This window comes from Lynx rufus, unplaced genomic scaffold, assembly GCF_022079265.1.
Source record: "Lynx rufus isolate CCGP_SWC_20201006 ecotype Redwood Valley unplaced genomic scaffold, mLynRuf1.p SCAF_34, whole genome shotgun sequence".
NCBI lineage: Eukaryota > Metazoa > Chordata > Mammalia > Carnivora > Felidae > Lynx > Lynx rufus.
The window spans coordinates 2,838,342-2,861,206 of NW_025814850.1; the positions used below are offsets into that span (position 1 = coordinate 2,838,342).

The 22,865-nt window shown below is 40.7% G+C and overlaps 1 protein-coding gene across 2 annotated transcripts in view; it reads right to left on the reverse strand.

Annotated features, from left to right (window-relative positions):
- Positions 1 to 1,776: 1,776 nt before the first annotated feature.
- The window catches only part of GJC1 (gap junction protein gamma 1), a 37,886-nt gene continuing 16,797 nt past the window's right edge, over positions 1,777 to 22,865 (reverse strand). For both annotated transcript variants that reach the window (XM_047093528.1, XM_047093529.1), the window contains exons 2-3: positions 7,709 to 7,784; positions 1,777 to 6,756 (exon numbers count right to left, since the gene is read on the reverse strand). In XM_047093528.1, coding sequence (XP_046949484.1) covers positions 5,546 to 6,736 — 1,191 coding nt within the window. In that variant the 5' untranslated portion in view covers positions 6,737 to 6,756; positions 7,709 to 7,784 and the 3' untranslated portion in view covers positions 1,777 to 5,545. The remainder of the gene's footprint in view (positions 6,757 to 7,708; positions 7,785 to 22,865) is intronic.

Consider the following 22,865-nt stretch of genomic DNA (forward strand, 5'->3'; position numbering starts at 1 on the left):
GGAAACAGGCTCCAGGCTCTGAGCAATCAGCCCAGAGCCTGACGCGGGGCTCGAACTCACGGACCGCGAGATCGTGACCTGGCTGAAGTCGGACGCTTAACCGACTGCGCCACCCAGGCGCCCCTAGAAATAGTTTTAAACTCCACACAGCAAAGATTTTTAACTTTGAGGAGGGAGGACACCTTTTCCAGGTATTAGTCTCTGTTCTGATGGCCAATCTGCCAAAGAATCCATTTTCAAAACTAACAGGGTGCCTTCACTGCTCCAACAGCTTGGAACGGCTCACAAGTTTATTACCAAATATGGCTGGCTGACCAGTTTACACTCTGCTGCTGAGGGTGCGCTCTTTGCGTGACCTACCAGCCAGCCTTCTGTGTCCGGGCCCAGGGTGGGGTGAACACAGACACTTTTGCAATAAATGCTACCCTCTCCTAACCCCCTCCCACACTTCCTGCCCAAAAGGCACGTTAGCCATACCAAGACCAGTGTGGGTCTGCAGGGAACATCCCTCTCAGAAGGCCCCCCTTTTGGAGAAAAGGCCCTGAGAACTACAGGGAGCGAGACAGGCTGCGTTCCCAGTTTCTGTGCTTAGCCTCCAGACCCCCCCACTCCTCCTACACAAGGCCACATCCCCTTCCCAGATTTAGGATGCCAGTAATATGCCAATCCGCGTAGCCACAGTAATCAAGAGTTGTGTAACTCAGCTATGAACAAGGGCATGTTTTGAGCCCAAGTCACCTGCTTGGAAGTTTTTCTGCTCATGCATTCCCACTGAGATCAGTTTACAGGTGAATGTACTAGGAGAGATTTTCATATCAGGTTTTCTGTACAAACCATTAAGCCATCAGGTACTATTTTACACAAAGAATGGGGTAAAATCCTCAATATGACATTTACTGGCAGCCGAGTTCTCAAGTTTGGGAAAAGATGCACAGACCACAAATGAATCTTCTAAACTGTATTTGGAACTCACAAAACATTTGGAACTGACAAATCTTCCTAGAGACAAGGCCCCGAGCACAGAAGTCTGTCCCCACCATAAAAGTTTCACATTAACTGTACAGAACAAAATTAGCAATGAGTGATCTTTGGCACTAGAATGGTAATTCCTTAGCTGTTCATACAACATCCAAACCACACATGACATTAGATTGCTGGTTAACAGTTGAAAATTATATTTCAATTATCTTAAAAAGCTAGAAGTCCTAGCTAAGTTTTTCAGTATCAATATGCTAACTGTATCTAATACTCAGTGCCTGAGGTAGAGACTTCTGTAAGAGCTTTATTAAAGAAAACACAACTGGAAAGTACAATAAAGAAAAATTTCCAATCTTGGAAGCAAATAGCCAATGTCTTTGCTGGTTCAACAAGCCAACCTTGAAATGTAAAACACTCCTTTTATTTCTGTAGGGACTTTGCATGGGAGTAAGACTTTCTTTTGCTTGGACTCCTGGATTTTAGAATACTATGGATTGTCTCTTTAAAAAATTTTTTTATTATTGAGAGAGAGAGAGACAGAGTATGAGCAGGGGAGGGGCAGAGAGGGAGATGCAAAATTAGAAGCAGGCTCCAGACTCTGAGCTGTCAGCACAGAGCCCGACCTGGGGCTCGAACTCAGAGACTGTGAGATCATGACTTGAGCCGAAGTCGGAGACTCAACTGACTGAGGCACCCAGGCACCCCTGGATTGCCTCTTTCTAAAAAGTATGCCTATTAAGGTGGAATGTGCATGAACCAAACTCACTTAACGTTATTATTAAAAACAACACAACTGCATTAGGGGCAACAAATAAAATCTTTTAATCTCTCCATGATGTGTGGCCAGAATGTAACTTTTATTTCCAAACTCTACACTGTAGAGGCGCTGGGGCTTTCTTATTTTCAGGTGGTAAGGCTCTTCATGAGATTACATGATTTTATACAGATACAATTAACCTAATACCTGGAATCTTCCAATCAAAATGACCCACAACTGTGTATCTTTGACTTTCAGGTCCCTTTCAGTCAAGAAAGACCCTTCCTTTATAAAAAGGCATTTCTTAAAGTAGGTTCAAGTATAACATACTTGCCTTTACTGCAAGCTAGCTGGCCAAAAATTTATCATAAACTGTAGATGTTAGAGGTATACAGTCTCCTAAATGAGACAGAAGGAATAAAGCATGGACATTTATAAGCTGAAAGGGTAAAGCATCAGTATGACTAACGGGAATGACATTTAAGTCCATTCTTGGTATAAACTGCTTAAAGCCAAGTGTTTTAAGCCATCACCGACTCCTGTGATCAAGTGCACTGGAGGATGGTTTCCTACTGCCATTGTGTAGTTTTGTCAACTATTTTTTTCTTGAAGACCCAAGTTCAGACACATGACCAATAAATAGTTGGTCTTTGAATACCTTTTACCATAGGCTCTAACTACTTCATAACACTTCCAAGAAGTAGCTCCTGAAACTTGGGAAAGTCAGGTGAACTGCTTAATTTTACACCATTAAGAAATGACAGAGTTACGGTACCGAATGAGGACTTTTTTTTCTCTTTAAAGACATAGGTGTCCTTGTAAAAGACAGATATGTGGGAGTTGTCAGGGCTGTGAAAACCATTTTAGATCACAAAGTTCATTTTTATCAAAAGTAGTTTTTTGCAGATTAGTCAAGGAAAATCCCCAGAAAAACGGACTTCAAATGAGATAACATATTTGTGGCTTTCAATGAGCAAATATAGAAACAGGAAAAACTAAGTCATAAGGCAAAGATGAAGCCACAAAGTGAACATTAAGACTTCTTTAGGAGAAAATGTTATCTAATTCTTCCTTCAAATTTGAATTAAGAAAAAAGCCTGTTTTATAAATCTCTCCTGGTAACACATTTTAACACAAATGAGCAAAAAACACATCGGAATAGATCCAATAGTATATTAAGAAATATAAACATATTGACCATATCCTGGCTCTAGTAGATGGAAGGACTAAGCACTCAACTATTTAGAGAAGCAAATGTCATAGGACAGATATGACTTTATGGCAATTCCAAGGAATACAATTTTGATAGGGGAAAAAAAAACCTGCGGACAGGCTTTTTATACTAATACCTGTAAGTTCCAGAATAACCAGAATGATATTTTTATAGATTCGATGTAGACCCAATTCATGGGTTAAGCTAGATGCTGATAGGGCCATTTTCCTAATGGAGGTCCATGACATGCCATTATGGGGAAATGGCTTTGGCAAACTCCCATGGTTCAAAGGCTGAAGAAATGTACCAAGAAAGCAGTGAGAGTTGGGAACTCTATGTCATAGCTAAAACTTTGGTGAGAGAGTAGATTTGCACATGTGAAGTGACTTAGAATATTTTTCTATATACTTTAAGATATTGGAAGAATTATCCAGACACAAAATAACATTTTCATCGGAACAAGCCAAGAGGAAACACCGAGGGCACTGTTTGTAGGAACTAAGTAGACGCTTCTGGCATCACACGTCTTTGCCTGGCATTTCTGCTTGACTCCTTTCCTCTCTGTCACTCTCGAGCCCCCAGCCTTTCCTCTGGTGAAGCCACTGTCTCCTTCAGGCTCTGTGTAGATGTGCATTGAGTGTGTATGTATCTTCTGTCCTTTGGTTAAGAAATTTCCTTGAATCTCTAGTGACACCAGAGGGGACTGATAGATCTTCATCTTAAATAAGCTTAGGTGTTTAAAAGCTTGCCTGTTTTCTAATAAGCACTTGAATTTCTTTATAAAACACTTGGTATGAAGGAAACTGCACGAGTCTGCTAATGATCCAGGACATGTCAGGTCTATTGTTTTCTGAAATTCCCCTTCAGTCTCTCCTGAGTTTACTTTCTGATTAAGGTGTTTAGAGATCATAAGGAGCTTCTCTAGGCTAAAATTTATAGATTAAGAAAAAAAAAGGGCAAAAAAAGTTAATGTATGGCTAGAAGATAAGCTGAAATTTTCTGAGTAGAACAAAGAAAGAAATGAAAAAGAAATGCCCAAAGGGTGCTGTTCCAGGATTCTCCTAAATAATAAAGAATGGACATTTTAAAATTAAGACCTAAAAAATAATACTTTTGCAATTTCAAAGTCAGAGGTGGCTTGCTTTCTATTAGAAAACAGTGAGACACTCAAACCCAAAAGCTCCATGGGAAACAAAGGCCCCTTCCTTTACATCCTCACCAAGCTCTTGCTTACAAGCTCATAAACTGTAAGACAAACGATGTGAATGGGCTGGGAGAGCGAAGCTCTCCCACAGAATACAGGACTGAAAATATCAATAAAATACTGCAAATTGTAAGTGTTATGTGAACATCAATGCTTGTCATTAACAAATAGATATGCCTTGAGGGAATAAATTCTGAAATTCTCTTTAGGTCTATTTACAGATAGAATCCCCATTCTGACTGGTCTTCTATACAGAAAGAAATCTACATTGGCAGAAGTACAGAAATTATAAAAGTTATGCAGCAAATTACAAAAAAAATAAGGAATTTGGATTTAGGCCTTCTGCCACAGGCAATACAAATGACTCTGAGTATTTTTAGCCGAGAAGAGAATTTTTTTTATTTCTAATGTTAACATCCAAAGAAAATATCCACCACTGGTTTCTTAAGAAACCAGAAAGGCAGGTTTCTGGATAGAGATTTAAGGCAAATCAAATAGGTCCACAACTAAACATTGTAGTAGGGCTCATTTTCCAGGCATGGCTTTGCAATAGAGGAATCTTAGTAACACCTCTGGTCAGGGTCTCCACGCTGCTACCACTTTTGTGTATCAGCCTTTTGGGAGAACTTAAATTATGTGCACACCATCGAGGCATATGCTGGCAATGCTTGATAATTAAACGAATCCTGCAGTTAATCATTTATATCCTTTGAAAATACAAACAGGTTTTCAAAGATTGGATATAGGTTTGGGTAGGTGAATGAGATTCAAAGATTTCTTAAGTAAAGGAGAAAAGATCTCAGCCTCCTTCTACTGTGGACTTTCTTTCCAAGATTGAAAATTGATGCTTCCTCCTCCGGCTCCTGACATATCCGAAATCTTCCCTGCAACACGAGAGGCACTTTTATTAGGTGTAGCATCTATTAAAACTTTAAACCCAGGGTGGAATTTGCTGAACAAAGTAATAACACTGGCCTAATAGGCATTACCTTAAGGATTTTTTTTCCTTTAATATAAAAGTGTAACTACAGCGGTCCAATATACAAATACAAAAAAAAGTACTCATACTAAAAAAATGTACCATAATACTGTACATACAAAAACTTTTCAACAAGAATGATTTAAATATATGTTTTTTTTCCAGATCTGGAAGACACAAATGTAAAGTTCTGTAACAGTATTATTGCTGAAATATGTGCCCACGAACATGGTGTTTCCCCTTTTCTCCCCCTTGTCCCAGCCCCGCTTTCAGAGTCCCCTGAGCGTGGATCATGAGCCAACAGCATCCCTGAAGATAACCAGAGCCAAATGTTTACTCAACGGAGGCCATTATTCAGTGAGCCGCTGCTTACCACGGACTATGGAAGAGCACAAGTTTTAATCCCAGCCAAGATTAAATCCAGACGGAGGTCTTTCCATCCCCTGATTTGCTACTAGCACTGCTCTTGTTGGACCCAGCTTTGGACCCCACTTTGGCTTTTTTTTCCCGGGGACCATGAGGGTTGTTTTGGTGACTGTAGGCCTGGATTGCTAGATCCAAGCGCTCCTGAGCCATTTTGATCTCCCGCTGCAGAGTCTCCAGGTCAGCTGGGAGGTTCTCCTCATGGCTGCCGTACTGTTGTTCCTGGGCGATGTTGGCCTTGTTTTGCTTGTAGGCAATCTTAGCGTTGGACAGTTCGGTGTACTGGATTTGATCTGGTTTGACGGCAATGTTATAGCCAGGGGGAGCAGATGGTGTATTCCAAGTGAAGGGATAATTATAAGCACCCGGATCTTCCAGTTCCCTCCTTTTACTGTTTAGTGAGTCTCGAATTGTCCCAAACCCTAAATGAAGCATCTCCCAAATGTTAAGCAATAGGCAAAGGCCTGTAACACCATACATTATCAGAAGGAAGATGGTCTTTTCAGTGGGTCTCGAAATAAAGCAGTCTATCTTATGAGGGCAAGGAAGTCTGCTGCACACATAAAATGGGTGGACTTGGAAGCCATACAGAAAATACTGCCCTATCAGAAAACCCACCTCAAACACGGTCCTTGCCAGCAACTGCAGCACGTAGATTTTCATAAGCCCGTCCTCCCGAATCCGCCGGCGGCCATCGTGCTTGGGTTTAGGTTGGTTCTGCTCTTTATTTTCTTTTTCACTTTCCAATTCCATTTCCGGATACATCATGGGATCCTCCTCATGGTCCTCTTCTGTTTCTTCCAGAGCCCGGTGCTGTTTCCAACGCATTGCATAGGGTTTGCTCCGAGCTGTTTTCTTGTCTGCTTCGCCATGCTCCATCTTGGCAATCTTATGAATGGCGTAGCCCAGGTACATCACCGAGGGGGTTGCCACCAAAATGATCTGGAATACCCAGAAGCGCACATGGGAGAGGGGTGCAAAGGCGTCATAGCAGACATTCTCACAGCCTGGCTGCTCCGTGTTGCACACAAATTTGCTTTGCTCATCATAATAGATGGATTCTCCTCCTACAGCTGTAAGGACAATCCGGAAGACAATCAGTACAGTGAGCCAGATCTTCCCCACGAATGTGGAATGGTTGTGGATCTCCTCTAGCAGGCGAGTCAGGAAGCTCCAACTCATGGTGATGGAATTGGTTTGCCCTGATAAAAATGGAAAAATGAAAAATGTCAAAGGAAAATCAACAAATACAAAAATCTGAACAACTTAATTTTTTGATGGTATCTCTAGGAACTACTTTTTTGAATACTTGAAATCTAACTTCAAGGCTCATGCCAGAGTGCTAATTAGAATAAAGAGCATCTCACTCTCTACTACCCCCAGGAAGGACAATTCACCTCAGTCTATGAGCACATCTTTGGACCTACAGAATCCTAGAAGTCTGGTTAGCTTTCATGTCTTCCCTAGTTCCAAAGGTAAAATTGTAGCTAACATCTGAGATGTGTTTCTCAGACCCAGCATACTAGATTCTTTATGCATACTATTATTTCATAAACTTCTCTGTGAGATATAAATAAGAAAATAGTGAGAGGTGTAGCTATTCTTTCCAGTCATGGTAAGACTCTCACCGAGAACATAATGGGGACACTTGGGTTGGACCCCATTGTGAAGAGGTACCTTATTAGGAAATTTAAATTTTGGACCTGGTGACAAAGTATTAAAAAAAATCAAGGAGATGATACAGCTGCAAATAATTGGCAATGATCAAGAACTAAAACAAAAGACAGAAAGGAACTAGGAAGACTAGGAACTGGCTAGACTGCACAGGATAGCAGATTCCAGGATTCTGTGTACCGCTGTATTTGGTTTATGGTAGATTTACGTTTGCAAACTGTGGTATGAGGACATTAAATCCAATCCATAGGCAAATCCATTCAAAACAGCATTTTGAAGGGCAGTTTTATTCTGAGATTCTTAGATCTATACGCCCAGCATCTGGGTAACAATCATCTAAATTAGATGATGTATATACAATTCCTAATGCAACCCCTGACACAAAGCACACTTCTCTCTCCTTCTCTTCTTCCCACTCCCAGTTTACTTTTGTAGATTATAGGTGATCATCAGCATCCAAGAAGTTTAAATATACTTTACCTGTTACTCAGAACTTCTGTTATCCAGAATTTTCTTAGAGAAATGATGTTTTGCTTATAACTTTTCCAGATTCCCTCTGGAAGGAAAAAAGACAAGTGAAGGTCACAAGCTTCCTCCTACAGAAAATAATCATTAAAATACCATTTTCAGGAAGAAACAAGTTTTCTATGGAGCAGAGGAATTAATCAGCATGAGGAAGAAACATGCTTGAGTTTGAATACCTCCATATATTCCTCCCAATACATGTGATAGGAGAAACTATGTTTAAAGTGACCCAAAGATTAAGTTATTGTAGTCTAAGAAAATACGACAGGATGGAGTGCCTGGGTGGCTCAGTTGGTTAAGCGTCCGACTTCGGCTCAGGTCATGATCTCGTGGTTTGTGAGTTCGAGCCCCACATCAGGCTCTGTGCACAGAGCCTGGAGCCTGCTTCAGATTCTGTGTCTCCCCCTCTCTCTGCCCCTCCCATGCTCATGCTCTTTCTCTCTCTCAATAATAAACACTAAAAAAAAATTTTTTTAAAGAAAGGAAAGAAAACACGACAGGAAGATGAGTCATTCATGAAAATCTGAAGCAGATCAACTCTGGCACCTATAGGAAAAAGCCAAAGCAGAAAAATCTCAACAAATTTAAGCTGGGTCACTAAAGGCCTTGCGAAAATCTTCACCCTGGATGCTCTATTCCCGCTCTATTCCCTGGAGCAGCTAATACCTCTCACTGGGATTTGAATGGCCAACAATGAGCAAGCTGTTTAGTTAAAACACCCAACAGCTGGCTCTCAGTCACTGGGACACTTGAATACACTGGAGGTGATTTACAGCTTCACACAAAGAAACTGCTCACGGAAAGAAAACACCTGCATCTGTACTGTGATTTTAAAAAAATAGTAACACCGGGGTGCCTGGCTGACTCAGTGGAGCATGTGACTCTTGATCTCGGGGTTTTGGGTTCAAGCCCTACACTGGGTGTAGAGATTACTTAAAAATAAAATCTTGCGGGGAGCACCTGAGTGGCTCAGTCGGTTAAGTGTGTGACTTCGGCTCAGGTCATGATCTCACAGTTCGTGAGTTGAAGCCCCACTGGGGCTCTCTGTGTTGAAAGTGTGCAGCCTGCTTAGGATTCTGTCTCTCCCTCTCTCTGTGCCTCCCCCTCTCATACATACTCTGTCTCTCAAAATAAAACCAGGACAAATTAGTGTGTGTGTGTGTTAAAGTTTATTTGGGAGAGAGAAAGAAAGCACAAGTGGGGAAGGAGCAGAGAGAGGCAGAAAGAGAATCCCAAGCAGGCTCTGCACTGCCAGTGTAATGCCTGATGTGTGGCTGCAATTCCCGAACCATGAGATCATGCCCTGAGCCGAACTCAGACGCTTATTAACCAAATGAACCACTCAGGAGCCCCCAAATTATTACTTATTATCAAGTTCTGCCAACTTTGAATAGTCATGGCCAGGAGTCATCCATAAGGTGCCAACTTTGTTCATTTGCTATCATTTAATTTAATAAATTTAAAACAATCTCTAAGTGTTATGTGTTCGTAGTAATTTAATAAGAAAAACTGGTGGTGATGGAGGTAAGATATTGGGAAAAAACCTGGAAAGTTTTCCAAAACGTCAATGAAAAACTAAGAAAAGGGGTGCCTGGGTGGCTCAGTCGGTTGAGTGTCTGACTCTTGGTTTCAGCTCAGGTCATGATCTCATGGTTTGTGGGTCTGAGTCCCAAGTAGGTCTCTGTGCTAACAGTACAGAGCCTGCTTGGGATTCTCTCTCTCCCTCTCATTCCGCCCCTTCTCTGCACTATTAAAATAAATAAACTTAAAAAAAAAAAAAAAAGACAGATAGTACAGGCACCTACAGAACATGGAAGTATCAAGATTACATGCAGAATCTGACCACACAAGCATTTTACCACTTCTCTCACTGAATACAAGTTATAAAACCACAAGAGTAATATGCAATCTTTAAATGGTGACATAGTCAAGTTTCTAACACAACTGCTGTAATGATTCACACCCCCAAGTTCAGACTCGGATTTTTCCAAACACCACATCTAAAGCATTTTCCCTAAAGCCTGAAGTTCGATTTACTCCAATTAGTCAAAATCACAGTGTAACTGTACTCCTCCCCTACACCTCTCTCCATACCAAAGACAAGTATCTTTTTAGCAATTAATGTGATGAAACAGTTCTCAACGGTTCAGCATCTCATATAATAATCTACCTTTTCTGGGGGGAGGAGGAATTAGTCCTATGTCCTTCAGAGCTTATAAAGCAGCAATTTATACACATATAGAAGTAGGCACTGTATACTGGTTAAGATACAGTCTAGACTTAGAAAATGTTGAACCCTAAGAACCTGGCTTCCCAAGGGCAATCACAAATGCCACAGCACCCTGTACCCATACCTTCGGTATATGTGATGTGTTTAGTAACTTAACTCCAGCATCTCATAAAATGGGTAATGGGAAATTTTCTTTCTTTAGAAATGTTCCACTACAGTTCCCTTTCTTCTGAACCATTTTTTGCTCTGCTATCAGAAACCTAAAATTCAGGACATAATCTTCTCTGACTTCCCTTTTTCAGCAAACAGACATGAATACAGAATGGGGAGTGAGTGTGTGCAATTACTCTGTGAATGGCTCTCATGGAAACATAAAAATCATTTCCATACTTCATCTTTTAAAGCAAGTGCCATGGGAGCACAGGATGAGTGGAGCACGAGTGGAGCACATGGGAGCACAACAGGAGGGGGATGGCAAGCTGTTAAATGTTTTTTCTAAGAAAGCCCAATTGATTTACATGTACATATGTACTTATTATCCTCCTGAAAAAATATATTCTTTATGCTTTGGTTGAATTTACCTATAGACAAATTCTAGGAAGCAGTATTATTAGGTCACAGGAAATGTAAATCTGCATGGCTCTTGCTTTGCACTGTCATCCAACTTGAAAAAAAAATTTTTTTTTAAATATCTATTTTTGAGAGACAGAGAGATCATGAACAGGAGAGGGGCAGAGAGAGAGGGAGACAGAGAACCCCAGGCAGGGCTCAAACCCACGAACCATGAGATCATGACCTGACCTGAGCCAAAGTCAGACACTTAAGCGACTGAACCTGCCAGGCGCCACTGTGCGTTTTTCTTAAAGATTTTTTTAAGTAATCTCTTTCCCAACATGAGGCTCAAACTTACAACCCCAAGATCAAGAGTCGCACAGTCTACCAGCCAAGTGCCCCTCAATTTATGTTTTCATTTTTTTTTATTTAAAAAAAATTTTTTTTAATGTTTATTTATTTTTGAGACAGAGAGAGACAGAGCATGAACCGGGGAGGGTCAGAGAGAGAGGGAGACACAGAATCAGAAGCAGGCTCCAGGCTTTGAGCCATCAGCCCAGAGCCCGACGCAGGGCTCGAACTCACGGACCATGAGATCGTGACCTGAGCTGAAGTCGGATGCTTAACCAACTGAGCCACCCAGGCGCCCCCAATTTATGTTTTTAATATACCAAGACATACTTCCCCCATATCCTTCCCCACTTCATGGACTATTTCTAGCCTTTTGCCCATGTATTTGTAGAATATATTCTTTTTTTATTAAAAAAATTTTTTTAATGTTTATTTTTGACAGAGAAAGAGAGAGGGAGACACAGAATCCAAAGCAGGCTTCCAGGCTCCAAGCTGTCAGCACACAGCCCAACGCAGGGCTTGAACTCAGGAGCCGTGAGATCATGACCTGAGATGAAGTCGAATGCTTAACTGAGCCACCCAGGCACCCCATGCAGAATATATTTTAATATAGTATAGACATTAATCATTTGGCATTTAACATAACACTTCACTTTATTGTCTTCCTTTAATTTTTATTTTTTTTAAACGTTTATTTATTTTGAGAGAGAAGGAGAATGCGAGCAGGGAAGAGGCAGAGAGGGAGGTGGGGAGAAAATTCCAAGCAGGCTCTCAGCTGTTAGCACGGAGCCTGATGTGGGGCTCTATCTCACAAATTGTTGAGATCGTGACCTGAGCCAAAATCAAGAGTCTGAAGCTTAACTGACTGAGCCACCTAGGTGTCCCTCAAATCTTGTTTCTATATAGTCACATCAGTCAATTTCTTGAATAAATTCAAAGGTCGAAAAACTATTCCTTCTAGGATGATTTTTTAAGTAAAGAATACTACAATTCATGGTAGCCCATAATTCAAAAGGATTCACACAAACAAAATAACACACACTGAAAAAAAATGTTTGCTTATATAACATTTATTGGACACAAACCAATGTGTTATTTTTAGTCCGTTTTCCAAATAACTAAGGTTACAAATCTACCTTGTCTTGTACTAGAAAACAGAATTTTAAAAATTAGTTGGCATAAACATGGTAATAAATTACATAATTCCCTCCCAAATTCTTTGTATTTGAAGTTTTCTACAGTTATACCCTAACAGGATCCAAAGTACACATTTTTCTGTAGAACAGAACTCATAGGATTTTTGAAGATTAAATATAAAGCATATTATTTGGATTATCCCAGGAGGTAGATCACATGATTAGATCCCTTCTAAAGATGAAGAAATGAGATCTAGAAAGGTTACAAAATTGCCTAAGATCATACAGTTATTAAAGTGGTTGGGGCACCGGGGTGGCTCAATCCATGGGATCAGAATAAATTCACAAAGATCAGGGTGCCTGGGTGGCTCAGTCAGTTAAGTGTCATGTCCGACTTTGGCTCAGATCATGATCTCACGGTTTTTGAGTTCGAGCTCTGTGTTGGGCTCTCTGCTGACAGCTCAGAGCCTGGAGCCTGCTTCAGATTCTCTCTCTCTCTCTCTCTCTCTCTCTCTCTCTCTCTGTGCCCTTTCCCCTGCTCGTGCTCTTTCTCTCAAAAATAAACATTAAAAAATTTTTTTAATAAAAAAATTCACAAAGATCAAAAGGGGAAATTTCAGAGTTTAAGATCTTATGTGCAGAATGAACTCAAAGTCAAACAAAAAGAGCTCAGGTTTCTTGGCAGTTGGGAAGGAAGAATAAAACTAGAAAAGTGGTATCTCCAACAGAAATGGTTTAATTACTTATTTAATAAGTTTATAAGTTTAATTACTTACTCGGGCATTGAGAATAGGGACAAGAGAAGTTGGTATAAACTCCACTCAGTAGACCGGGTCTGATGTGCCAGTGTCCTGTACAATGGGAGACAGTCAAATGGTGGATGTACGCGGAGCTAAGAGCTGTGCCAGACCTCAAGGCAAGCACCATTACTCCCAACGCTGCTGCAACTTTTGGGTTTGTTACTGCATCAGACCGGGAGCCCCTAGATGTTGTGTCTTTCACCTCTGCTTCCCTAGCTTCTAGCAACAACTGGCACATTTTAAGTGTTAAATAAATGTTTGACAAACAGATGAATAAATGCATTCCTATGGGACCTGCTTTATACTTATTACAATCTCTCCACTTTTTTCTCCTAGAAAATAAATTCCCACTGCATCAGCCTGTCCATAAAAAGAATAAGCAGCCTCATGAGGCAATGAACCTTGCTTGGTTCACAGGACAGTTTAAGCAGAAAATGGGCTGTTGTATGGAGTGAGGTGTCAGGTAAAACACTGGACTAGAAATTAGGAATTTTCACTTCAAAGTTTTTGTTTTTAATCTCTGTTCAACACCTTTCAGAAAACCATTTGCTTTCTCCCAACAAGAGCATCCGGCTCTTGATTTCGGCTCAGGTCATGATCTCAGGGTTGTGGGATAGAGTCTGGAGCCCGCTTGAGATTCTTATTCCCTCTCTCTCTCTCTCTCTGCCCCCTCCCTTGCTTACATGTGCTGTATTAAAAAAAAAAAAATTTTTTTTAAGATAACTGGCTGTTTAAAGTAAAAATGGCAACAACTAATTATTGTAGGAGTGATCTTTTTTTCTTAAAAAAAATTATTTTTAAGTCATCTCCACACCCAATGTGGGGCTTGAACTAACAACCCCGAGATCAAAAGTCCCATACTCCACCAACTGCACCAGCCAGGAGCCCCTGGAATTTATATTTATTATCACACTTCTTTTACATAGAAGTAAAAGTAGTAAAACAATAGAAGTAAAAACAGTATCACAAAAAGCAGAGAGAAAGGAAATGGAAATATACTGTTGTAAGGTTATCATATAATACAAGAAGTGATTTAATATTGAAAGTAGACTGTAATAACTTAAAAGATGGCTGTAGTAAACCCAAAATCAACCATTAAAATAACAAAACAATGTTACAGCTAATAAACCAATGAAAGACATACTATGCAATCATAAAAATAAGTGAGACAGAATAAATAGGAGGATAGTGGATTTAAACCCTATGACATCAACAATCACATTAAATGTAAACAGGCTAAATATTCAATTAAAAGGCAGAAATTGGGGCACCTGGATGGCTCAGTTGGTTAAGTGCCTGACTTTGGTTCAGGTCATGATCTCGCAGTTCATGAGTTCGAGCCTTGCATTGGGCTCTGTGCTGACAGCTCAGAGCCTGGAGCCTCCTTCAAATTCTGTGTCTCCCTCTCTCTCTGGCCTTCCCGCGCTCATGCTCTGTTTCTCTTTCTCTCTCAAAAATGAATAAACATTAAAATAAATAAATAAATAAATAAATAAATAAATAAATGGCAGAAATTGTCAGACTAAATAAACAAGATCTAACTATATGCTGCCTACACAGAAATCCACTTTAGGTATAAAGCCACAAAGAGATTAAATGCAAAACTATGGAGAAAGATGTAACATGTTAACAGTAATCAAAAGAAAGGAGGAGGGGCACCTGGGTGGCTCAGTCCGTTGGGCATTTGACTTCAGCTCAGGTCATGATCTCACAGCTCGTGAGTTCAAGCCCCGTGTCGGGCTCTGTGCTGACAGCTCAGAGCCGGGAGCCTGCTTCAGATTCTGTGTCTCCCTTTCTCTCTGCTCCTAACCCACTCACATTCTTTGTCTCTCTCAAAAATAAATAGGAAGGGGGGCGCCTGGGTGGCGCAGTCAGTTAAGCGTCCGACTTCAGCCAGGTCACGATATCGCGGTCCGGGAGTTTGAGCCCCGCGTCGGGCTCTGGGCTGATGGCTCAGAGCCTGGAGCCTGTTTCCGATTCTGTGTCTCCCTCTCTCTCTGCCCCTCCCCCGTTCATGCTCTGTCTCTCTCTGTCCCAAAAATAAATAAACGTTGAAAAAAAAAATTAAAAATAAATAAATAAATAAATAAATAAATAGGAAGGAGGGAAGGAAGGAAGGAAGGAAGGAAGGAAGGAAGGAAGGAAGGAAGGAAGGAGAAAAAGAAAGGAGGAAAGAAAGAAAGAAAAGGAAGGAGTAAATGAGTGTCTTTTAATTTCAGCTCAGGTCATGATCTCAAGATTTGTGGGATTGAGCCCCACGTCGCGCTCTGTGCTGACAGGCAAAGCCTTCTTAGGATTCTCTCTCCCTGTCTCTCTGCCCTTCCCCTGCTTGCTCACTTTCTCTCTCAAAATAAATGAACATGTTTTTTAAAAAAAAAGAGGAGGGGCCCCTGGGTGGCTCAGGTCATGATCTCACGGTTCAGGAGATTGAGCCCCACATTGGGCTCTGTGCTAGCAGTGTGGAGCCTGCTTGGGATTCTCTCTCTCTACCCCTCCCCCACCTATTCTTTATATAAATAAATAAACTTTATTTAAAAATTTAATTAAGAAGGAGAAGTAACTATGTATTACCAGAAAAAGTTTATTTCAGAGCAATGAATAGCCTTAAATAAAGGTCCTTTTACAATGATAAAGGGGTCAATTCATCAATACAACATAAAAATTCACGTTTATACACATATTAACAGCCTCAAGAGAGGAAGCAAAAACTGATAGAATTAAGAACAATCGGGGCGCCTGGGTGGCGCAGTCGGTTAAGCGTCCGACTTCAGCCAGGTCACGATCTCGCGGTCCGTGAGTTCGAGCCCCGCGTCGGGCTCTGGGCTGATGGCTCAGAGCCTGGAGCCTGTTTCCCATTCTGTGTCTCCCTCTCTCTCTGGCCCTCCCCCGTTCATGCTCTGTCTCTCTCTCTGTCCCAAAAATAAATAAACGTTGAAAAAAAAAATTAAAAAAAAAAAAAGAATTAAGAACAATCGACAAATCCACAATTAATAGTTGGAGATTTCAACATCGCTCACTCAATAAACTCACAGAATAAACAGTAAGCATATAAAAAACAAATACTACTTACTATCAACCACTAAACCACAAAACCACTGACATTTAGAGTACGCTCCACCCAACAGCAAAAGAACTCACAATTTTTTCAAGGACACAGAGAACTCGTACTGAGATAGACCATATTCTAGGCCATTATCAAAGCTGCAATACATTTAAAATTATTCAAATCATACAAAGTACGTGCTCTGATCACAATAGAATTAAATTGGATAATCACTCAAATTGACTATCTTCCCCTATTCTCTCTCTTATCATCGAAAAATCTCCATAGGAATGACCCAAAAGAACTGTTCTCCACCCTCAAAATACACCTCCTTACATTTCCAAGACCAATTACTAACACTTTTTTTCAGAAAGTTTTATTCAGAAAGTTTTATTTTCCCTATAAGACGAACAACAAGAGGTGCCTCGGTGGTTCAGTGGGTTAAGCGCCTGACTCTTGATTTCAGCTCAGGTCATGATCTCATGGTTTGTGAGATCAAGCCCCGTGTCAGGTGCTGCACTGACAGCTCAGACCCTGCATGGGATTCTCTCTCTGCCCCTCACCCACTCATGCTCTCTCAAAAATAAACAAACTTGGGGTACTCACGTGGCTCAGTCGGTTAAACGTTCGACTTCAGCTCAGGTCATGAACTCACGGTTTGTGAGTTAGAGCCCAGAATATGGCTCTCTGCTCTCAGCGCACTGAGCCTGCTTCAGATCGTGTCTCCCTCTCTCTCTCTCTGCCCCTCCCTCGCTTGCATAAAATACAACCACGCTTTCTCTCTCTCAAAAATAAACATTAAAATAAATAAATAAACTTAAAAAAAAAGAACAAGACACAATTTAGGATTACTGAACACACATGTGCTAGGAAGCATACAAAGTGCTCATTTATTTTAATCCTCATAAAATCTTATCTTTTATATAAGAATCAGGTTCATGAAAATTGAGTAATGTAGACAAAGTCAGCTACTGGCACAGGTTGGTTCAAACAGGTTAGTTTAACTCCAAAGTCTTTTATTTTTGCTATGCAGTATTTTCTTAACTCCAATATCCAATAAGGCATTGATTTATAAATTACTTCACAATGCTCTCAAATACAGCATGCCCATCTGAATCTGCATATGTAAAATACCTTAAGAATTGAAAACTACCTAAATGGCTAATAACTGATGATGAGTGGTGAATAAACTATGGTAACATCTATGTGATGGAACAGTACACATATCATCAATAAGCCTAGATACCACCAATCTACCAAAACTACTTGCCAATGATAACTTCTACAGTGCCAAATTCAATGGTCAATTCTTATTCAACCTTTTAAGCTATATATATTTTTAAAACGTTTGTTTCTGTTAAATTTCTAAGAATAGGGGCGCCTGTGTGGCTCAGTCGGTTAAGCATCCGACTTCAGCTCAGGTCATGATCTCACAGCTCGTGGGTTCGAGCCCTGCGTCGGGCTCTGTGCTGACAGCTCGGAGCCTGGAGCCTGCTTCGGATTCTGTGTCTCCTTCTCTATTCCTCCCCTGCTCACGCTCTCTCTCTCTCAAAAATAAATAAAGATTAAAAAAAATTAAATTTCTAAAAATATTTTAGAGAGAGAGAATGTGAGCAAGCGGGGGAGGGACACAGAGAGAGGGAGACAGAGGATCCAAAGCGGGCTCTGTGCTGACAGCGAGAGCCGGATTCAAGGCTCAAACTCAAGAACCATGAGATCATGACCTGAGCCGAAATCAAGAGTCAGATGCTTAACCGACTGAGCCACCCAGGCACTCCTAAGCTGTATTTGATATACATGATTACTCCTTCCTCTCCAAAATACTATTTTTTTCCCCACTTGGCTTCCCTGATACCATACTCTTCTGGCTCTTATTTTTCAGTTCCTATTTCAGTGTCACTTCTTTTCTAAACTTCTAAATACATGTCCTGATTTTTATCCTATCTTGTTACCCTATCTTTTTCAGTGTTCTTTGCAGGTTCCTCCAGCCAGAATTCAACTTGTAAATGATGTCCCATTTGCTTCAACATTTCCCTTGAACTTTAGGCCTGAAATTCAACTGCTACTCTACATCTCCTGGATGTCTAATAGGCCCCACATTTCTCATACCACAATCCTCCCATCCTCCGAAGACCTACTCCATTTTCAGTTTTCCAAATCTAAGTAAATGGCTCCACTATTCATGTGGTTCCTCTGGTCAAAAACCTTCAAGTCAGCCTCACTCCTAGCCAAACCATTGGCAAATCCTTCCAACCACTCCTTACCACCTCCACTACTACCACTCTGATTCAAGCCACCTTCATATTTTTTTTTAATGTTTTTATTTATTTTTGAGACAGAGAGAGAGCGTGAGCAGGGGAGGAGCAGAGAGAGAGGATGACACAGAATCCAAAGCAGGCTTCAGGCTCTGAGCTATCAGCACAGAGCCCGATGCGGGGCTCGAACTCACAGACTGTGAGATCATGACCTGAGCCGAAGTCGGACGTTCAACCAACTGAGCCACCCAGGCACCCCAAGCCACCTTCATTTCTAACCAGGACTACTGTAAAAGCAAAATCTTCTAACTGGTTTCCTAGTTTATGCTCTTATCCCTCTCAAATCTATTCTCCAAAAAATAACCCCAATAAAGCTCTTAAAAAGTAAGGCAGATCATGTCCCTCTCCTGCTCAAAACTCTATTGGAATAAAATCAAAAATCTTTACCACAGTCTACAACATGCCCATATGACCATAGTTCACTTCCTGGTCTCATCTCCTTCCATCCTCCCTCTTGCTCATTCTGACTCAGAAATACCTGTATCCTCACTGTTCCTCAGACTGTACCAAATATGCCATGCTTTCTCTCTCTCTGCCTGTCCCCCCTCTCTAAAAATAAGTAAATATATATTCTTAAAAAAAGAAAAAGAAAAAAAAGTGGGGGCACCTAAGTGGGTCAGTCAGTTAAGCATCAGACTATTGATCTTGGCTCAGTTCATGATCCCACAGTTTGTAAGATCAAGTCCCAAGTCGGGCTCTGCACCGACAGTGCAGAAATAAATAAACAAAATATATAAACAATTTTTAAAAAGGTGGCTCAGTCGGTTAAACGTCTGACTCTTGATTTTGGCTCAGGTCATCACGATCTTAGGACTCATGGGTTCGAGCTGGCAACTGGTTCTGCTCTGACAGGGTGGAGCCTGCTTGGGATTCTCTTTCTCCTTCTCTCAAAATAAGTAAACATCAAAAAAAAGAAAAAGAAAAGAAAAGACAAATATGCCATGCTTTTGTCCCAAGACTTCTGCACGTGCACTTGCTATTTTCACTGCTTGGAACGCTGTTTTCATCAATACTGGCAGGACTTTCTCATTCAAGTCTGCTCAAAAGTCACTTCCTTAATGAAATGTCCCCCCTGGGGTGCCTGGCTAACTCAGTTACTAGGCATGCCAGCCAGGTACCCCCTTGGTAACTCTTTCCTAGGTAGAGACCTAATCTCTCTACTATATAAAGAGTTCCAAGAACAAAAACAAAAACAACAAAAACCTACCCCCCAAAACACCCAACAATCCAAAAGGAGAGGGGCAAGGGACACAAGCAGACATTCCATGGCAACCACCCCCCCCCAACAAATTCCCCTTAAAAATGTTACACAACATGGATGAACCTTGAAAAAAATAATGTCAGGAGCGCCTGGGTGGCTCAGTTGGTTGAGCATCCAACTTTGGCTCAGGTTATGATCTCATAGTTAATGGGTTCAAGCCTCACATCAGGCTCTGTGCTGACAGCTCAGAGTCTGAAGCTTGCTTTGGATTCTGTGTCTCCCTCTCTCTCTGCTCCTCCCTCATTCATGCTGTCTCTCAAAAATAAATAAAAGTTAAAAAAAAAAAAAAGAAGAAGCCTCTTAGACTAGAATATGATGAAGGATGTTTGGGAAGTAGCCATAGAGAAGGCTGAACAGGGAAGTCAAAGACCAGTTTGCAAGAGAGTCTTAGCATACCATGGAACCTCAAATTAAAGCATGTAAGTAGTGATGAATAAAGGAACCTCACATGTGGTCCACAGACCACCTTCATCAGAATTACCCAGAGCGCGTGTTGAAAACGCTCATTCTCACATTCTATTTTCCCAACTCCCACTCCCAGACCTACCGAATCAGAATCTAACCAAGCTTCTATGGTTGAACATGTAGGTTGTTTATAGTGGTCTGTTGTAATACTCAACTCGGTACACACACCCATTTCTAAAAGAATTGCTGGTGAACAGTTGTACATTGCGAAAGATATTTTTGCATGTTTACAAAAAAAGGTCAATTTCTTTGCCCTCTAGCTCTCCAAAAATTCTAAAGCTTTTGATTTGTATTACCAAATTACCCTTCCAAAAAGCTGGTACCTATTTATTTATATTTCCACTATCAGAGTATGAGAATCTGGTTCCCTCATTTCCTCACCAATGATTTCAATATATTTTTTAAGAAACAAAGTCTGGGTTAATAAGAGTTTAAATTATAAGAAGTTTTAGACTATCACAATCACTAGGGAAATTCAAACAAAAACCATGAGATAGCACATCACACCCATCAAGATGGCTATTACCAAAAAAGAAAAGAAAAGAGAAGAACAAATGTCAACAAAGCCATGGAGAAACTGGATCCTTGTTGAGCACTGCTGCTGGGAATCTAAAATGGTGCAGTTGCTATAGAAAACAGTTCGGTTACAGTTTCCTCAAAATATTAAATATACAATTACCTTATGATCTAGCGATTCTCCTGGGTATATAGTGAAAGAAACAAAAGCAGAGATGCCAAGAGATTTTGTATACTCGTGTTCACTGTAGAATTATTCACAAGAGCCAAAAAAGGTAGAAGCAACCCAACTGTCCACTGACAGATGAATAAACAAAACATGACATTTTGTAATATACAATGGAATATTTTTCAGCCTCAAAAGGAAGGAAATTCTGACACATGGATGAACCTTGACAACATTATGTTAAGTGAAAGAAGTCAGTCACAAAAGACAAATGTTACATGATTCTACTTACATGAGGTACCTACAATAGTCAAATTCATAGAAACAGAAAATAAAATGGTGATTGCCAGGGGCTGAGAGGAACAGGGAACTAGTGTTTAATGGGTACAGTTTCTGCCGGGAAGATTCAAAAGTTCGGGAGATGGTCATACAACGATATAAATTTACTTAATGCCCCAAAGCTATACACATTATATTTTTTAATTTTTTTATTTTTAATTCTTTTTTTAAATATATTTTTAATGTTCATTTATTTTTGAGAGAGAGGGGGAGAGCATGAATGGGGGAGGGGCAGACAGAGGGGGAGACAGGATCTGAAGCAGGTTCTGTGCAGACAGCAGTGAGCCTGATGTGGGGCTCAAACTCATGAACCAGAGATCATGACCTGAGCTGAAGTCAGATGCTTAACCAACTGAGCCACCCAGGTGCCCCAAAGTTATACACTTTAGAAAACGGTTAAAATGGTAAATTTTATGTTAATACCACAAAAGGATAAAAAAGTTTTAGACTAAAATTCATTCATGCAATTGGTACTTATCTATCATCAAGAAGCTTGCAATGTAGTAGTTTGTAGGATATTTACAAACACATTTTAAAAACTACAGTTGGGGGCGCCTGGGTGGCGCAGTCGGTTAAGCGTCCGACTTCAGCCAGGTCACGATATCGCGGTCCGTGAGTTCGAGCCCCGCGTCAGGCTCTGGGCTGATGGCTCAGAGCCTGGAGCCTGTTTCCGATTCTGTGTCTCCCTCTCTCTCTGCCCCTCCCCCGTTCATGCTCTGTCTCTCGCTGTCCCAAAAATAAATAAACGTTGAAAAAAAAAAATTTAAAAACTACAGTTGTATTCAAGAGATATTTACTATACAGTTATATATGCTAAACAACAGAGAACTAGAAGAAGCAAACTAAAATCATCTGTTAACTTTCAACATATTTTATAGTGTAGTGACACTACAGGGAAATGCTTTACTTTTCAGTTTATCTGATTCATTTTTTCCATTGCAAGCTATTTACTATAATGTTGGCCACAAAAAGTTAATCCAAAAATACCACTTTCATATATATCTTTGGAATAGACTCATGTAAAAAAAGCTCCCAAGGGTTCCAAATCAACAACGAAAAAACCCTATAACTTGTCCCTTGTTAATTTTTAATCTAAACGAAACTATAATAAACAGGAAATTAAAAATTTTCAAGTAAGTAGTGCTAAATTCTAAATGTTTTACAAATGCAACAACAAAGTCCAAATGGGTCAGAGCCAAGTTTTAATCTCCCTCTAATTAAAAAACAAACAAAAAACACCCCAAACCTATTACAAACCAGATTTTAAAATCTTAGTTTCTTTTAAAAATTAAAAACAGGGGCGCCTGGGTGGCTCAGTTGGTTAACCATCCAAATTCGGCTCATGTCATGATCTCACAGTTCATGAGTTCGAGCCCGGCACTGGGCTCTGTGCTGACAGCTCAGTGTCTGGAGCCTGCTTCAGATTCTGTTGTCTCCCTCTCTCTCTGCCCCTCCCCCACTTGTACTCTGTCTCTCAAAAATAAACAAACATTAAAAAAAATTAAAATAAAAAGAAACCCAACTCATTTTCTCAGAGTTCCTCGAAACTGAGGGTCAGGCCTGTGATCTGTGTGTGCTCTGCTGGTGAGATGCACCATCAAGAGTAATTCCACGGAGAGCAGGAAGGATCTGGCAGTCTGCTCTGGGGAGAGCAGGACTGAGCAAGGGAGAGCTACCAACTTTCAGGGGTCCCAGCTTCTGGGTCCTGGGCCCAGCCGCAGTGTGATCTAATGCCAGCAGGAGTCTCTTGGAGACTTGCCCCAGTGGGGTTGGTCTCTGGCCCTCTGGGCATATAGGGAGTCGGCCAGCTCTCCCAAATCCTTAATAAATGAAAAAAATTTTTTATTATTTATTGTTGAGAGAGAGAGAATATGAATGTGAGTGGGGGAGGGGCAGAGAAAGACAGAGGGAGACACAGAATCTGAAGCAGGCTCCAAG